General features: G+C 41.4%; 3 protein-coding genes across 3 annotated transcripts; all 3 read right to left on the bottom strand.

Moving 5' to 3' along the window:
• Positions 1–2,394: 2,394 nt before the first annotated feature.
• On the bottom strand, positions 2,395–3,599 carry LOC311498437 (uncharacterized protein). The gene is made up of 2 exons (XM_084559026.1): positions 3,423–3,599; positions 2,395–3,275 (listed from the first exon to the last, which is right to left on the bottom strand). The coding sequence occupies exons 1-2, from the start codon at positions 3,475–3,477 to the stop codon at positions 2,545–2,547; spliced, it is 786 nt and encodes a 261-aa protein (XP_084415152.1). The 5' UTR covers positions 3,478–3,599; the 3' UTR covers positions 2,395–2,544.
• A 1,953-nt stretch (positions 3,600–5,552) lies between these two features.
• Positions 5,553–7,850, bottom strand: LOC311491771 (signal-regulatory protein beta-2-like; the record flags this gene model as incomplete). Its single annotated transcript, XM_084549794.1, has 2 exons — positions 5,553–7,669; positions 7,793–7,850. 2 exons carry the CDS (start codon positions 7,848–7,850, stop codon positions 6,951–6,953), a joined length of 777 nt encoding a protein of 258 aa, XP_084405920.1. The 3' UTR covers positions 5,553–6,950.
• A 5,081-nt stretch (positions 7,851–12,931) lies between these two features.
• Positions 12,932–15,376, bottom strand: LOC311491760 (uncharacterized protein; the record flags this gene model as incomplete). The annotated part of the gene is made up of 4 exons (XM_084549782.1): positions 12,932–14,122; positions 14,218–14,255; positions 14,328–14,444; positions 14,563–15,376. Coding segments are annotated over 4 exons (1,092 nt in total), but the record flags the coding sequence as incomplete, so codon positions are not given.
• Between the last annotated feature and the right edge of the window lie 495 nt (positions 15,377–15,871).

Here is a 15,871-nt window from a genome sequence, read left to right as displayed (position 1 = left end):
CTTGTCCACTTCTGCTTCTTCTGAGCTGTTGGTCTGAGCTACTGAGGCGTCAGCAGATTGCACAGTTTAACTAACACCAACTTGTCCTACATTTCGCTAAATTTGTGAAGCCTGATTGGTTCATGATCCTCGTTTTGCGGAACATGATTTGCTGGTGCATGCTGAAGTAAAAGCCCCTTCATTGTGGCTTGTTTCGACACCAGTGTCAGCAGAATTTGATCTGTCTGCCTGAAGATTTGATGCTATGTTTTATCTGTGCTTGCCCTACATTCCGCCACAAAGTGTATGTCCGGTCTGATTGTTTCATTACTGTCGTGTTGCACAATGTTTTCTTATGGCTGTGGTTTTGATACAGACATATAAAAATAAACTAACACGTAAACTGTGTCTGTACTGCAGTTCAGCAAGTGTGATTTCTACTTCCTCTATAGTGGCTTCTTGTTCCAGATGCTTTCTGAAAATTGTCTGAGGCAACCTTACCTAGAAATCACAGCAACACATGCAACGTCATCATCAAGGAAGTTTTTGAGTTAGTTTTGAATTCTGAGTGCTCTGAGTTTTTATATTCAGTCTTGTTCTACACTACTTTTTCAAATTTTGAAATGAATTTATTTATTTTTTTTAGTTAATAGGAATCTATTGGCCGGCTGGGGCCTTTCTGTATAGAGTTTGCACGTTCTCCCTGTGTCTGTGTGAGTTCTCTCCGGGTACTCCAGCTTCCTCCCACCATCCAAAGACATGCTCATTAGATTAATTGGTGATTATAAACTGGTCGTAGGTGTGAGTGTGAATGGTTGTCTGTCTATCGGGGATAGGCTTATAACCATATTCGCTCTAACAAAGCCTAACAACTGAGACGTGGGAGCAAATGGATTTGAAGCTGAACATATTTGATTGGATGTTGCAAGCTTCACAGCTCTGAAAAAGCCAATCATTCTTAAACATTTTACAAATGAGTACAGTACGCATTATCAATTATCAAATAACACATTATCAAGTTCAAAGGGTTGCCTTAAGCGTGACACATAAGCTTAGAGGATTTTGAAGTAGCTGTTCCTGATGACAAAAAGTGCAACCGTAGATTGCTGACCAGGTGGACTTGAAAAAGTTGCTTATAAAAACTACTGAGTGTGGGATATTTCTGCAGTGACCACACTTTGGCTTTATGAAAAGGGTGCACAACATACTTCCTAGCTGTCTACAACCAACTGCCATAGAAAGAATGTAAATCATTGTAATTCATGTATTTATAAAAGCTTGTTTAATTACATTATTGTAAGATGAAGCTTTGCAAACAATACGTGACTTTAAAGCTGCAGTCCTGGCGTTTTCTTGTCGCATTTTGTGAGGACAAATGGTCTGTTTGTTTTCTTGCTTATCTGTATGTTAATTTGCGCTCTTCAGTCGTTATTATTTTCAAATAGATATGGGAGCAGAATCATTAGAGATGTGTCCTCATCCTCATGCACAATCTTGCTAGCGGCCAAAGAATTCTTCAGTATTTCCAGTTCCAGGTCTCTCATAGTGGCAATCTGTTGTTTTACTGCATGTCTGAAATTCAACTTGTGGTTCAGTCCGTGTTCAAAGCAATTAAGACAAAGTTCTTGCCAACAGTGTGGTTGTTAAATATTGGATTTCAGGAAATACAAAGTAGTCAAAAATAGTGTAAGAATAGTGTCAGACCAGGTGCACACTCTTCCAAAGATGCATCAGGTGAACTGCAGCTTGGTGATATAACTCTGAGGGTAGTCGCATCGGTCCGATGTTTGTGTTCACACTGTAAATGCAGGTCTGGGGGAGCTATTACAAGCAGGCAGAGACCACCCTTGTTTCCGGATGTGCTGCAATTTCTGAGTTCACAGCAGCCCACACATAACAACATGGCGGGGAAACGCTCCTGGTTTCTGAATCTTGACTTGGGTGTGAAAGCACCCCACCACAAGGTTCCTTTGCAGATACATCCAGGTTACATTTTCAAAGAGAACCTATCCAGGTCACGTAATCACACCTGTCCGTCTTTACTGCTTTCCACTGAAGTATACACATTCACTCCACGTGTTATCCCTCGGTCTCCTTGATTCGTTGATCCTTATCTGCCTTAAAGCAATGTAGTAAAGGTAGTCTCCATTTTGATAACCCTGGATATGAGAAACAGTACATCAGTATGTGGCGCAAGAACTGTGATGCTTTAAATAATACAAATATTAAGGTAGTTCTTTGAAAAGTGGAGTACCTCAACATTTGTTTTGGATAAAGCTGAAAATCTTTCTTGAGAATCTGAAAAACATGATCCGTTCTTAATATCACTTATACACAATGTATCAGTTGTATAGATTTAAAAAAACACAAACCAAACAAAAAAATAAAAAATAACTATTACCTCCATAAGGGTAGCTGTTTCTCCTGCTAATCTTGCACACTAAGAAAACCAGCAATACACTCAGGATGGTGGCGAATGCCGAAGCCCCGCTCCAAAAATACAATAAGAAATACACCATGTATAGAAGGTCCTCCTCATCTGCAGAGAATCAGAATTAGCAAAAATCAGCATTTATCTGAACATTTCTCGTAGAATGACTCACCCTTAAAATCCAGCTTGGTCCCGTTTCCAAACACAATGCGTCCACATGCAGCAACAGCGCAGTAGTAGGTCCCAGCATGGTTCAGATTCTCCATGGGCAAGTTGTAGACACAGGTGTTTGTTTGTGTGTTTGGGTTCCTCTCACACTGATCGTTCCTTTGTCCATAGATGTAAATGATCCCTGGATGAGATCCTTCAGAGTTCCTGAACCAGTAAACATTGTGGTCTCCCTTACAGCTCCCGGTGTGTACCGTACAGTTCAGAGTCACAGAGCCTCCCGTCTGCACAGTCTCAGATGAAGACTGGTGAACCGAATCTTGGATGTTCAAACCTGGACCGTTCACACTGACAAATGTTCCTTTTCTAAATTCAAAGATGAAGGTGTAGCTACTTGCGCAGTAGTAGGTTGCCGAGTCTGACTCACGCAAATCTTTTATCGTCAAGTGATTTTCACCGTTATCTAATGTGAAGCGGGGGTTGTTCTTGAATTCGTTGTAAAAGGTGCCATTTCTGTCGAACTTGTAAAGGCTAGAGATGAGCCTTGGTGTCCGTCCCAGTGTTTGCTTGTACCAGTAACGTCTGGCAAAATTATCTTCATAGGAACACAGCAAAGTTACCTCATCACCAACTTTAGCCTCTATGAAACCGCACTCTTGATCAACATATGAGGTCGATTTCAGTTCAGCCGACTGAGCTGGAGTAAAAGAAAAAAAAGAGCAAACACTTGCATTTAGTTTCATTTTAGGTGTGAATTTGCGCAACGACACCCAAACCAATTTTTGCAATCTTAGTCAACGCTTTTGTATTTCTAAATAAATAACAACTGCACATCACAACTCACCTACTCTTCCTAAGAGTGCACATGACAGATAAAAAATACTCATCGAAACTGTCATTTCGTCGGGAGTCTCGTGTTAAAAATATTCTTGAGTCTTTCTCCACTCTTCAGAGACGAGAATGCGTGTGACTGGCCAACCACAGATGATGTCTAATGTCCCGTTAAGGAAGCACGCTCACTGTTACCTATGGTGGCAAGTGTAGCGCTTGAAAAATGAATAACCACAAACATCCTCACTTATGTAAGATCCTGTACTTGCTTTGAATGTGTGGTTCATTTTTGGCTAGTGCATTTGCAGTGCTCGATCCAGCCTTTACCACTGTGTTGCAATGAGATTAAAACCCCAGATTTTATATTTAAAACCATACTGCTTTTGCTTATGTAATCATTATCAGACACCAAGGCCTACACCTCTTCCGTGCTAGCATACATCACCATTTGCATAGATGTAACCACCAGTAGACAGGTCAAAACATTATCCAACCACAAACCCTGATTCGACTCTGAGGGCAAGAGACAGGGAGGCCTATAGGAAGGCTAGAGCGGACCTGAGCAGAGCCTTCAAGGCTAACAAGTTAAAATACAAAGAGCAGATAGAGGCCAACTTCAGAGGAAACGACCCCCGCTCAATCCAGAACACTACAGGTTACAAGGAGTGCCACAACACCCCATCCCCAGTTTACACCTCTCTGCTAAATCAACTGAACACCCTTTTTGCACGCTTTGAAGAAGACAGCAACAGGCAGAGGGCACACTGTTGACACCATCGGAACACGATCAGCCCCTCACCCTTCAGCAACACCAGGTACTACGCATCCTGCAGGGCATCGAGACCAGGAAAGCACCAGGACCCAATGGCGTTCCTGGAAAGTTTCTGAAACCCTGTGCCCAAAACCTACTCCATCGCAGGGCTGAATGATTACCAGCCTGTAGCCCTGACACAAATCATCATGAAATGTATGGAAAGAATGGTGTTACAACATATCAAGGTCCAGATTCCACCTGAGCTTGACCAACATCAGTTTGCCTACAGGCCCAACAGATCAACAGACAACGCCATTTCCATCGCCCTCCACACTCCCCTCAGTCACCTGGACACCTCAAATACATACACTAGGATGATGACTGTCGACTTTAGCTTGGCATTCAACTCCATCAGCCCCAGCTGACTGATCAACAAACTGCACAAACTGCAGCTGGGAACCCCCTCGGTCGGTGGATCATGGACTTCCTGACAGACAGACCTCAGCACACCAGGATGGGCACCTCCACATCCTCCACCATCGTCCTCAACACCGGAGAGTGTCCTAAGTCCCACACTCTTCACACTTTACACCCACGACTGCGTCACCACCCGCGATACTAACACCGTCATCAAATTTGCTAATGACACCACCATCGTGTGATTGATCAGCGGCGGCAGTAAGGCTCCATACAAGGAAGAGGTCCAGAGGCTAGTGGCCTGGTGCAGTGACAACCACCTCAACCTCAGTACCAGGAAGACCAAAAAAATCATCATTGATTTCCCGAGGTTGAGGACAATGCTGCACACAGGTCTAAGCATCAATGGAGAGGTGGTGGAGGGGGTCACAGGCTTCAAGTTCCTCGGGCTGCACATCTCAGAGGACCTGGACTGGACCGTGAACACCACACACATTCTCAAAAAAGCCCAGCTGCAGCTCTTCTTTCTGAGAACGCTAAGGAAAACAAACTCCCTCCACTACTCCTGAAAAACTTCTACCATTGCACCATAGAGAGTGCGCTAACCTACGGATGTACGTTGTGGTACACCAGCTGCACTGCAGCAGAGAAAAAACAGCTGAAGTGGGTCATCAAGACGGCCTAGTGGATTGTAGGCTCCCTACTTCCACATCTGGACAACATTTACTCGAGTAGTCTCCTTTTTTATTATTATTATTTTATTTTTGCGATTTTCTGCTACTAGAGATTGCTACCAAACTAAATTTTGTTGTAACTTGTGTGCATTGACAGTAAAGTTCTTCTTCATTATGTCAAGAAACAAGCATGTATAGATATTCGGCAAATACAAGTGAAATACGATAAAAATACAGCATGGCAATGATTTACCAGATGCTGTTATCACGCTGTGAGAGCAACAAATACACATTCCCATACAATACACACACACAATACACTTGTTGTTATGATCAGGTCCTCCTTTTATTTTGTATTTTTTGCTCATGGTTTCATAAAGGACTGCTTCCTCCTGTAATTGCAGCGCAGATAATGGACTCTGACTCCATAAAGTTGGTGATCTTACCTCGTCCAAAAAATCAATTCACTTAAACTTCTATACCATGAGTTAATCAACATTGTCTCAAGGCAATTAATAGAACTAAAGATATAGTGGTAAAGAAAAAGGAGGGAGGTCTTTAATGAGGTAGACGGGACCCGTAATGTGGCCTACACAACGTGAGTAATACCTAGGCCATACTTGAACACAGTGCGTTAATAGTAGGTTAAGAAATGTACACAGGACTTGGACAAGATGCAGTTTATTATTACAATAATAAAACTATAAACCACATGCAACCATGGAAAGAAACAAGCCTAGGTTTGTGAAAATAAAATAGTGACAAAACATTATCAGATTTTTTTTCACCAGAGGTATATTTTACAAAGGTATATTTTCATTACATATATTCAGGACAAGCAATGATAGACATTTGACTTGGTGAAATTTGCATATTTTATACTGTAACTATGTCGAAATCTTCCACTGTGAACGGGAAATTTCAGCTAAATTCCTAAAAGCTAAAAGGATACACATCTGCTTGGTATCGAAACCATTTCATTTCCGAACTTCATATGTAGCCAGGGAGAGCTTTTTTTTTTTAATTTTTTGTTTAGTAATCACTTACATCTGAAGTACAATTACACACAAAGTAGAACTACTCATGTCATGTTACTCAGAGACACAGTTGAAGCATGATCAGTTTTATTTCCTAACACCAGAGTAGATGCACTTTTCCTCTGCGTCATCTCTTTGACTTCTTGATCGACTGGCCTTCTTCACCCTTAAAGCAGCGTAATGGAGATTTTCTTCTGTCTGGAAACTCTAACATGAATAGAAATAAAATAGAAAACAAAAACTTACAATGTGGCGCATACTATACTTTTTATTATCACCACTATATAAGATTGTTTTGAGAGTTATTTGGATACCTCCGAGTTCATTGTGTTTGAAACTGTAAATCCTGCATCTGAAACACAAAGAAAAGCTGTGTTTCTATGATGTCATGTTCAGTAATTACACAATAAACAGTACAATTTACCTGTAACTTGCTGGCTGTTTTTTTTGTATGTGTAGATTAAGGCAGCCATTAAAAGTGTCAGGATAGTGGTGAATGCCAAAGCGCCACCCAAGAAATACACCAAGACAACAGAAACTCCCTCGCCTGCAGCACAACACAGACATATAATGACATTAGCAGCTTCTTTGTTTTGTTAGTTTTATTTTTAACTAGGAAATAATCATAACTGTTAATCAGATAAGAAAAAAATACAATTCTACTCACTCTTGAGCTCCAGCTTAGTCCCATTTCCAAACAGTATGTGTCCACATGAGGCAACAGCACAGTAGTAGATCCCATTTTGAGACAGATTCAGGTTCTCCATGGGCAGGTTGTAGACACAAGTTTGTGTTTGTATGTTATTTTTCCTCTCACACTTTTCATTCCTGTCTCCATGAGTGTGAATGAGTCCTGGATGAGATTCTTCTGAGTCTTTGAACCAGTAAACACTGTGTCCTCCATCATAGGTCCCAGTTTGTACTGTACAGTTCAGAGTCACAGAGCCTCCTGGCTGGATGGTCTCAGATGAAGACTGATGAACTGAAGCGTTAATTTTCATTCCTGAGCCCTTTACACTGACTGTAACACCTTCTGCAAATTCAAAAATTAATGCAGCACTACATGCGCAGTAATAGGTAGCTGAGTCTGAAATACGCAAATCTGAAATTTTTAAGTGGTTTTTACCATTTTTAATTTCCAGTGTAAAGCGTGAATTGTTAAAAAATTCATCATAAAATATTTCAGCGTTATCATAGATGTAGAAAGTAGAAATGAGCTTTGGTTTCTGTCCCAAAGTTTGCTTGTACCAGTAAAACCTTGCTGTCACTTCATTTCCATAGAAACATCGCAAAATTATACTTTCACCAGCATTTACTAATTTGAAGCCACTCTCTTGATGAATAGATGAGGACTGATGTGTCTTCTGACCTGAAGCAACTGGAGAGAGAAAGACACAACTGATTTCACATTTTAGAAGATAAATTATAGTATAGAAATGAGAAACAATTAGAGGCAGTGCCACTAACAACACAGACAAACAGCCACAAAATCACAACTCACCCTTTCCCCACAAGAACAAGCATATCAGGTAGAAAACAAGCATTAGAGATGTCTTCATGTTGAAATCGGTGACTTGAGTGAAAAGAATCTCGCTCTCGAGCTTCACCGCCTCTTCAAAGACAAGACTTTGTTTGATTGGCCAGTCTGAAGTGAAACTGTACGTCCTATTAAGGCAACATGTTCACAGTTACAGTGTCAGGCTTGGTATTTGGGCAAGGGGCAAGACTTGTTGAGAGATATTTGAAGAACATAATTGCACTTCAGTCTGCCTTTAGATTCAAATCAGTAAAATATAAATTGTCATGCACTCTCACCCAAATAATACAGATGTCACTGAGGTCATGTTATATGTATTTGTTCAGCATTAGGTTTCTTTAAATTCAGAAAATGCTACCAAAATAATTACAATTTATTCCAATATATGGCTCAGTAATAGAGTATATTAATTTACAGTTACAATCAGTATGTGAAGACATGGTAGCAGGGAATGGAGTTTAGGACCCAAACACAGGACTTTAAATGCAGGAGTAGGCAAAAAAGATATTTAATACAAAAAAAAAGACGAAACTGACAAAAACTAAGGACGCTGCTGATAAGGCAGGAAATCCAAAAGGAAAACACTAACCAAAAAATATGAAAAAAATAGAACAAGACATGGAAAACTATGGCATTGAAAACATGAAAAAAAAACTATGGCACAAAACACGCGAACTTGGCAAACAAACAGTATGACACGACAAGGAACAAAGGCGAAGGCAGGGCTATATATACACACGAGGAACAGAGGGGTGACGAGACATAGGTGAAGCAAATCAAGGAACAAGACAAGGTGAAACCAATGAGCTAATCAAAAGGAAAAAAGACATGGAGTAACACAAACAGGAAATCCAGAACTTAACAAAATAAAACAGGAAACAGAACAGAAAAACTAAACACTAACCATGACTATGAAAAACCAAGAACTTAAAATACAATAAAGAGAAACCCAAGAAAATAAACCATGACAGAAAACATGACACAGTAAGACTTTTGAGTGCACTTTTATGAAGCAATGTTCCTGCAGCATTGTGATTAGTATTGATCTTAGCGTTAGTTGAGACAGGCCACAAAGTCAAGCTCAGCTCACAATCCCAGGTACATCAGCTGATAGTTGATCCATAAGCCAGCCCAAATAGTTCAGCTGACAGCTCATTTGAGGCATCCACTGGAAAATCCCATTCAGGGCAGCTTACCTAAGTTAGTAATCAGAACAGAACAACTGTAAACTGAAATAAGAAGGTCTGGACCAAAACATCTGGGGCCTCATGTACGAAAAGTTGCGTAGATTTCCTTCTAAATCGTGACGTAAGCTCAGATTTAGAAGCATTTCGAAGCACATTTCCTTTGTACATCCCAATCAAGCGTACCCGACCCCTCCCTGTCCACGCCCCTTTTAAATATGCAACTCCCTGTCCATGCCCCTTTTAAATATGCACCTCCCTGTCCACGCCCCTTTTAAATATGCAAATTATACTTAAATTGACCCTGCACCTGAGATTCCCCTCTCTGCGCGATCAGACAATGAAAACATAATAATGAATAAGACGGGAAAAAAGAAGAACTTCACAGAAAGCGAATTGGAGACGCTACTCACTGGAGTGGAGATGTGCAAAAATGTCCTCTTTGGCACGCTGCCACAATGTTGGTTACTTGCATTTGCGCATCACATATGATCTGTACATTGATCGAATGAAAATGTTTCCTGTTGACATTTACAAATTCATGTGATGGCACTTTTGTAGCAATGTGTGTGCAGTCGATAGCTCTAATTACATTCAGAAAACCGTCTCTCGCTGCAAATTGCTCTTTAATGTTGACCTGTTCAGATGCATTGTATGGGAATCTGATATACCTGGCTGACATGCGGATAACTCCGTCCCACACTGCTGGCATGGCTCTGCTCAGGGTCGACTGGCTCAGTCCCGATCGGTCGGCCAGCTCCCTCTGGAATGCCCCGGTTGCGAGGAACCCCAGTGTGGTCAGTACCTGTGCAGACACAGGCAACCCTTGCTGTATCTTCTAATAACGCTAAAGCTGCCATTGTTGTTAACGACATTTTCTGCACCACTTTACGCATGCTTATATATCCACTCATATATTTACAGACACCTGGGTGTGTTAATTGTTCATCAGTGTTAATTGTTTGCGTGTCTCTGATGTGCACATCACAATAGTTTTCACAGTTTTATGATGACAGTTTCCCGGCATCACCTCTAAGTGTCGCCAAAGGATCGACATCTGTAGAATCCTACGTATGCCAGCCACGTCGTTGGCGTTGGCACGTACAAAGTTCCCGGACATTTCACTCTTGATACATCTGAACTTTTACATGAGCGAGTACGTACGTTACGTTTTTGTACGCACGCAACGTTCGTACATGAGGCCCCACGTCATGAAAACCAGATATCCTTGGCAGAAAGCTTTGACTAGTTCCAGTTTAGTTTCTGCTTTTAAAACTTAAAAATGGCCATATTCACATTTCACCCAGGGTGAAACCTCTGGGCAACAAATGGGCAGTCGCTTGCCCAAATGCCATTTGAACTGGCCGTTTGTCTCAAACAGCAGAAAATTATCACTCAAATTCAAATGCTAAACAGTTAATGGTGAAGTCATGATGTCTCCTTTGAGTCTCTGGCACATTTGAGTTTTGCCAGCTCACAAAATGCTGGCGTAATGGCAGCCACTGAATTCGACAAAATAACACCAAATAATTAATTAATTCATCTTCTGTAACCGCTTGTGCTGTGAAGGGTCGCGGGAGGGGCTGGAGCTTATCCCAGCTATCATCGGGCGTGAGGCGGGGTACACCCTGGACAGGTCGCCAGTCTATCACAGGCCTAACACAGAGAGACAGACAACCATTCACACTCACACCTACGGCCAATTTAGAATCACCAATGAGCCTAATGAGCATGTCTTTGGATGGTGGGAGGAAGCCGGAGTACCCGGAGAGAACCCACGCAGACACAGGGAGAACATGCAAACTCCACACAGGAACCTTCTTGGTGTGAGGCATCAGTGCTAACCACCACACCACTGTGCCGCCCTAACAACAAATAATGTTCCTTGAAATTTGTTCTTGTTCTCAAGGTGAGCAAGAACAAGAACAAAGTTCGCTTTGGCCAGGTCATTTAAACTTCACAAGAAACTCAGTGCCCAACTCTGGGAAAGTCTTCAAAGGGCCCTCCCACTACAGCATAAGTCACACATGCTTATTATTGTGGGAGATGCAGCAGATGCGAGAGGCACTTTACTTATTATTGTCGGCCTGTGGTTTTGACGGCCATGTCTGTTGGATCATGCCGTTCATTCAGCATGCAACTACACAGAATTGCCACTAGCATTTCCGCATTAACCACACCCACTCCAGTTTTTGACCAATCACAGAATAGTTGCCAGACACCCCACGAGAAAAAAGTTCTGCCCGGTTGATGTGTCGAGAACAAGCTGTGAGAACTCCCAAACGAGGGCTACTGTTACATACTTCTCGCAAAGAAGTACTTCTACTGCTAGCTCTTGATCCAGCAGAAGTGTTGGCATTTAAATCAGGAAAGACATATTACCCCTCGAAATAGTGAACAGGCGTGTGATTGTAAAGATGGTGAAAGCCATAGATCACATGGATGAACCACTGAGGCAGTAGTACCCCATAAGTACATTAAAACATGATTCCAGTGCAACATGAGACTTGTTTTATTTAGCAACAGCAGATTTCTGGACCAGAAAAACCATGCAGTCTGATGCTGATCTTATCAACAGATCAACAGACGATGCCATTTCCATCGCCCTCCACACTCCCCTCAGTCACCTGGACACCTCAAATACATACACTAGGATGCTGTTTGTCGACTTTAGCTTGGCATTCAACTCCATCAGCCTCAGCCGACTGGTCAACAAACTGCACAAACTGCAGCCGGGAACCCCCTCGGTCGGTGGATCACGGACTTCCTGACAGACAGACCTCAGCACGCCAGGATGGGCACTTCCACATCCTCCACCATCGTCCTCAACACTGGAGTGCCGCAGGGCGGTGTCCTAAGTCCCGCCCTCTTCACGCTTTACACCCACGACTGCGTCACAACCCGCGATACTAACACCGTCATCAAATTTGCTAATGACACCACCATCGTGGGATTGATCAGCGGCGGCAGTAAGGCTCCATACAAGGAGGAGGTCCAGAGGCTCATGGCCTGGTGCAGTGACAACCACCTCAACCTCAGTACCAGGAAGACCAAAGAAATCATCATTGATTTCCAGAGGTTGAGGACAATGCTGCACACAGGTCTAAGCATCAATGGAGAGGTGGTGGAGGGGGTCACACACTTCAAGTTCCTCGGGCTGCACATCTCAGAGGACCTGGGCTGGACCGTGAACACCACACACATTCTCAAAAAAGTCCAGCTGCATCTCTTTTTTTTTTCTGAGAACGCTAAGGAAGAACAAACTCCCTCCACCACTCCTTAAAAAATTTACCATTGCACCATAGAGGGTGCGCTAACCTACGGATGTACGTTGTGGTACACCAGCTGCACTGCAGCAGAGAAAAAACAGCCAAAGTGGGTCATCAAGACGGCCTAGTGGATTGTAGGCTCCCTACTTCTACATCTGGACAACATTTACTCGAGTAGTCTCCTTTTTTATTCATTCATTCATTCATTCATCTTCTATACCCGTTTAGTCCTGTTCAGGGTCACGGGGGTCTGCTGGAGCCTATCCCAGCTGGCGAGAGGCAGGGGTGCACCCTGGACAGGTCGCCAGTCCATCGCAGGGCCACACACAGAGACAGACAACCATTCACACTCACATGCACACCCACGGCCAATTTAGAATCACCAGTTAACCTAATGAGCATGTCTTTGGATGGTGGGAGGAAGCCGGAGTACCTGGAGAGAACCCACGCAGACACAGGGAGAACATGCAAACTCCACACAGAAAGGCCAACCGGCCCATGGATTCGAACCAGTGACCTTCTTGCTGTGAGGCATCAGTGCTAACCACCTCCCCACTGTGCCGCCCTCCTTTTTTATTATTATTTTTATTATTTTATTTTTACGATTTTATTATCTATTTTATATTTATGTATACATTTTTTAAATATATTTATTACCTTTATAAACACCTGACCTCAAGCTGCTATTAGAGATTGCTCCCAAACTAAATTATGTTGTAACTTGTGTGCAGTGACAATAAAGTTCTTCTTCATCATGTCAACAAGCATGTATAGATATTCAGCAAATACAAGTGAAATACAATAAAAATACAGCATGGCAATGATTTACCAGATGCTGTTATCACGCTGTGAGAGAAACAAATACACATTCCCATACAATACACACACTATACACCTGTTGTTATGATCAGGTCCCCTTTTTATTTTGTATTTTTTACTTATGGTTTCATGAAGGACTGCTTCCTCCTGTAATTGCAGCGCAGATAATGGACTCTGACTCCATAAAGTTGGTGATCTTTTCTCGTCCATAAAGTCAATTCACTTAAACTTTTATACCATGAATTAATCAAAATTGTCTCAAGGCAATTAATAGAACTTAAGATATAGTGGTAAAGAAAAAGGAGGGAGGTCTTTAATGAGGTAGACGGGACCCGTAATGTGGCCTACACAACATGAGTAATACCTAGGCCATACTTGAACACAGTGCGTTAATAGTAGGTCAAGAAATGTACACAGGACTTGGACAAGATGCAGTTTATTATTACAATTATAAAACTATAAACCACATGCAACCATGGAAAAAAAAAAAAAAAGAAAGAAAAAGCGCCTGGGTTTGTGAAAATAAAATAGTGACAGAACATTATCAGATTTTTTTTTCACCAGATTTCAAACACAAAGGTATATTTTCATTACCTATATTCAGGACAAGCAATGATAGACATTTGACTTGGTAAAATTTGCATATTTCCTGCTATAACTATGCCAAAATCTTGTGAACGGGAAATCTAAATTCCTATCTCAGCTAAATTCCTAAAAGCTAAAAGGATACGCATCTGCTTGGTATCGAAACCATTTCACTTCCAAACTTCATATCTCGGCAGGGAGAGCTTTTTTTTAATTTTTTGTTTAGTAATCAATTACATCTGAAGTGCAATTACACACAAAGTAGAACTACCCATGTCATGTTACTCAGAGACACAGTTGAAGCATGATCAGTTTTATTTCCTAACAGCAGAGTAGATGCACTTTTCCTCTTCGTCATCTCTTTGACTTCTTGATCGACTGGCCTTCTTCACCTTTAAAGCAGCATAATGGAGGTTTTCTTCTGTCTGGAAACTCTGCTAATACAATAGAAAACAATAACTTACAATGTGGCACATATTATACTTTTTATTATCATCACTATATAAGATTGTTTTGAAAGTTATTTGGATACCTCTGAGTTCATTGTGTTTGAAACCGTAAATCCTGCATCTGAAACACAAAGAAAAGCTGTGTTTCTATGATGTCATGTTCAGTAATTACACAATAAACAGTACAATTTACCTGTAGCTTGCTGGCTGTTTCTCTTGTATATATAGAGTAAGGCAGCCATTAAAAGTGTCAGGATAGTGGTGAATGCGCCACCCAAGAAATACACCACGACAACAGAAACTCCCTCGCCTGCAGCATGACACACATGAAATGACATTAACAGCATCTTTGTTTTGTTAGTTTTATTTTTGACTATGAAATAATCATAACTGTTAATCAGATAAGAAAAAAGTACAATTCTACTCACTCTTGAGCTCCAGCTTGGTCCCATTTCCAAACAGTATGCGTCCACATGAGGCAACAGCACAGTAGTAGATCCCATTATGAGACTGATTCAGGTTCTCCATGGGCAGGTTGTAGACACAAGTTTGTGTTTGTGTGTTATTTTTCCTCTCACACTTTTCATTCCTGTCGCCATGAGTGTAAATGAGTCCTGGAGGAGAATCTTCAGAGTCTTTGAACCAGTAAACACTGTGTTCTCCATCACAGGTCCCAGTTTGTACTGTACAGTTCAGAGTCACAGAGCCTCCTGGCTGGATGGTCTCAGATGAAGACTGATGAACTGAAGCGTTAATATTCAACCCTGAACCTTTTACACCGACTGTAACACCTTCTGCAAATTCAGTAATTGATGCATCACTACATGCGCAGTAATAAGTAGCTGAGTCTGAAATACGCAAATCTGAAATAATCAAGTGGTTTTTACCATTTTCAGTTTCCAATTTGAAGCGTGAATTGCTCAAAAATTCATCATAAAATGTCCCAGTGCTATCATGGCTGTAGAAAGAAGAAATGAGCTTTGGTTTCTGTCCCAGAGTTTGCTTATACCAGTAAAACCTTGCTGTCACTTCATTTCCATAGAAACATCGCAAAATTATACTTTCACCAACATTTACTGATTTGAAGCCACTCTCTTGATGAATAGATGAGGACTGATGTGTATTCTTAGCTGAAGCAACTGGAGAGAGAAAGACACAACTGATTTCATATTTTAGAAGATAAATTATACTATAGAAATGAGAAACGATTAGAGGCAGTTCCACTAACAACACAGTCACAAACAGTCACATAATCACAACTCACCCTTTCCCCACAAGAACAAACATATCAGGTAGAAAACAAGCATTAGAGATGTCTTCATGTTGAAATCGGTGACTTGAGTGAAAAGAATCTTGCTCTCGAGCTTCACCGCCTCTTCAAAGACAAGACTTTGTTTGATTGGCCAATCTGAAGTGAAACTGTACGTCCTATTAAGGTAACGTGTTCACAGCTACAGTGTCAGGCTTGGTATTCGGGCAAGGGGGAAGACTTGTTGAGAGATATTTGAAGAACATAATTGATCTTCAATCTGCTCTTAGATTCAAATCACTAAAATATTAATTGTCATGCATTCTCACCCAAATAATACAGATGTCACTGAGATCATGTTCTATGTATTTGTTCAGCATTAGGTTTCTTTAAATTTAAATGTGGATAAAACACAGCTGAAGTGGGTCATCAAGACGGCCTAGTGGATTGTAGGCTCCCTACTTTCACATCTGGACAAGATTTACTCA

Source organism: Chelon labrosus (assembly GCF_963514085.1).
Source record: "Chelon labrosus genome assembly, chromosome: 1".
NCBI lineage: Eukaryota > Metazoa > Chordata > Actinopteri > Mugiliformes > Mugilidae > Chelon > Chelon labrosus.
The sequence above is the reverse complement of the archived record's forward strand: the minus strand, read 5'-3'. Positions and strand labels throughout refer to the sequence as shown.

Excerpts from the sequence above, each read along its gene's own strand:
- LOC311498437 (XM_084559026.1), bottom strand. The coding sequence starts at position 3,477 with ATGACAGTTTCGATGAGTATTTTTTATCTGTCATGTGCACTCTTAGGA. Across the intron at positions 3,276-3,422 it reads TGCACTCTTAGGAAGAGTAG|CTCAGTCGGCTGAACTGAAA; the intron begins GTGAGTTGTGAT and ends CTTTTACTCCAG.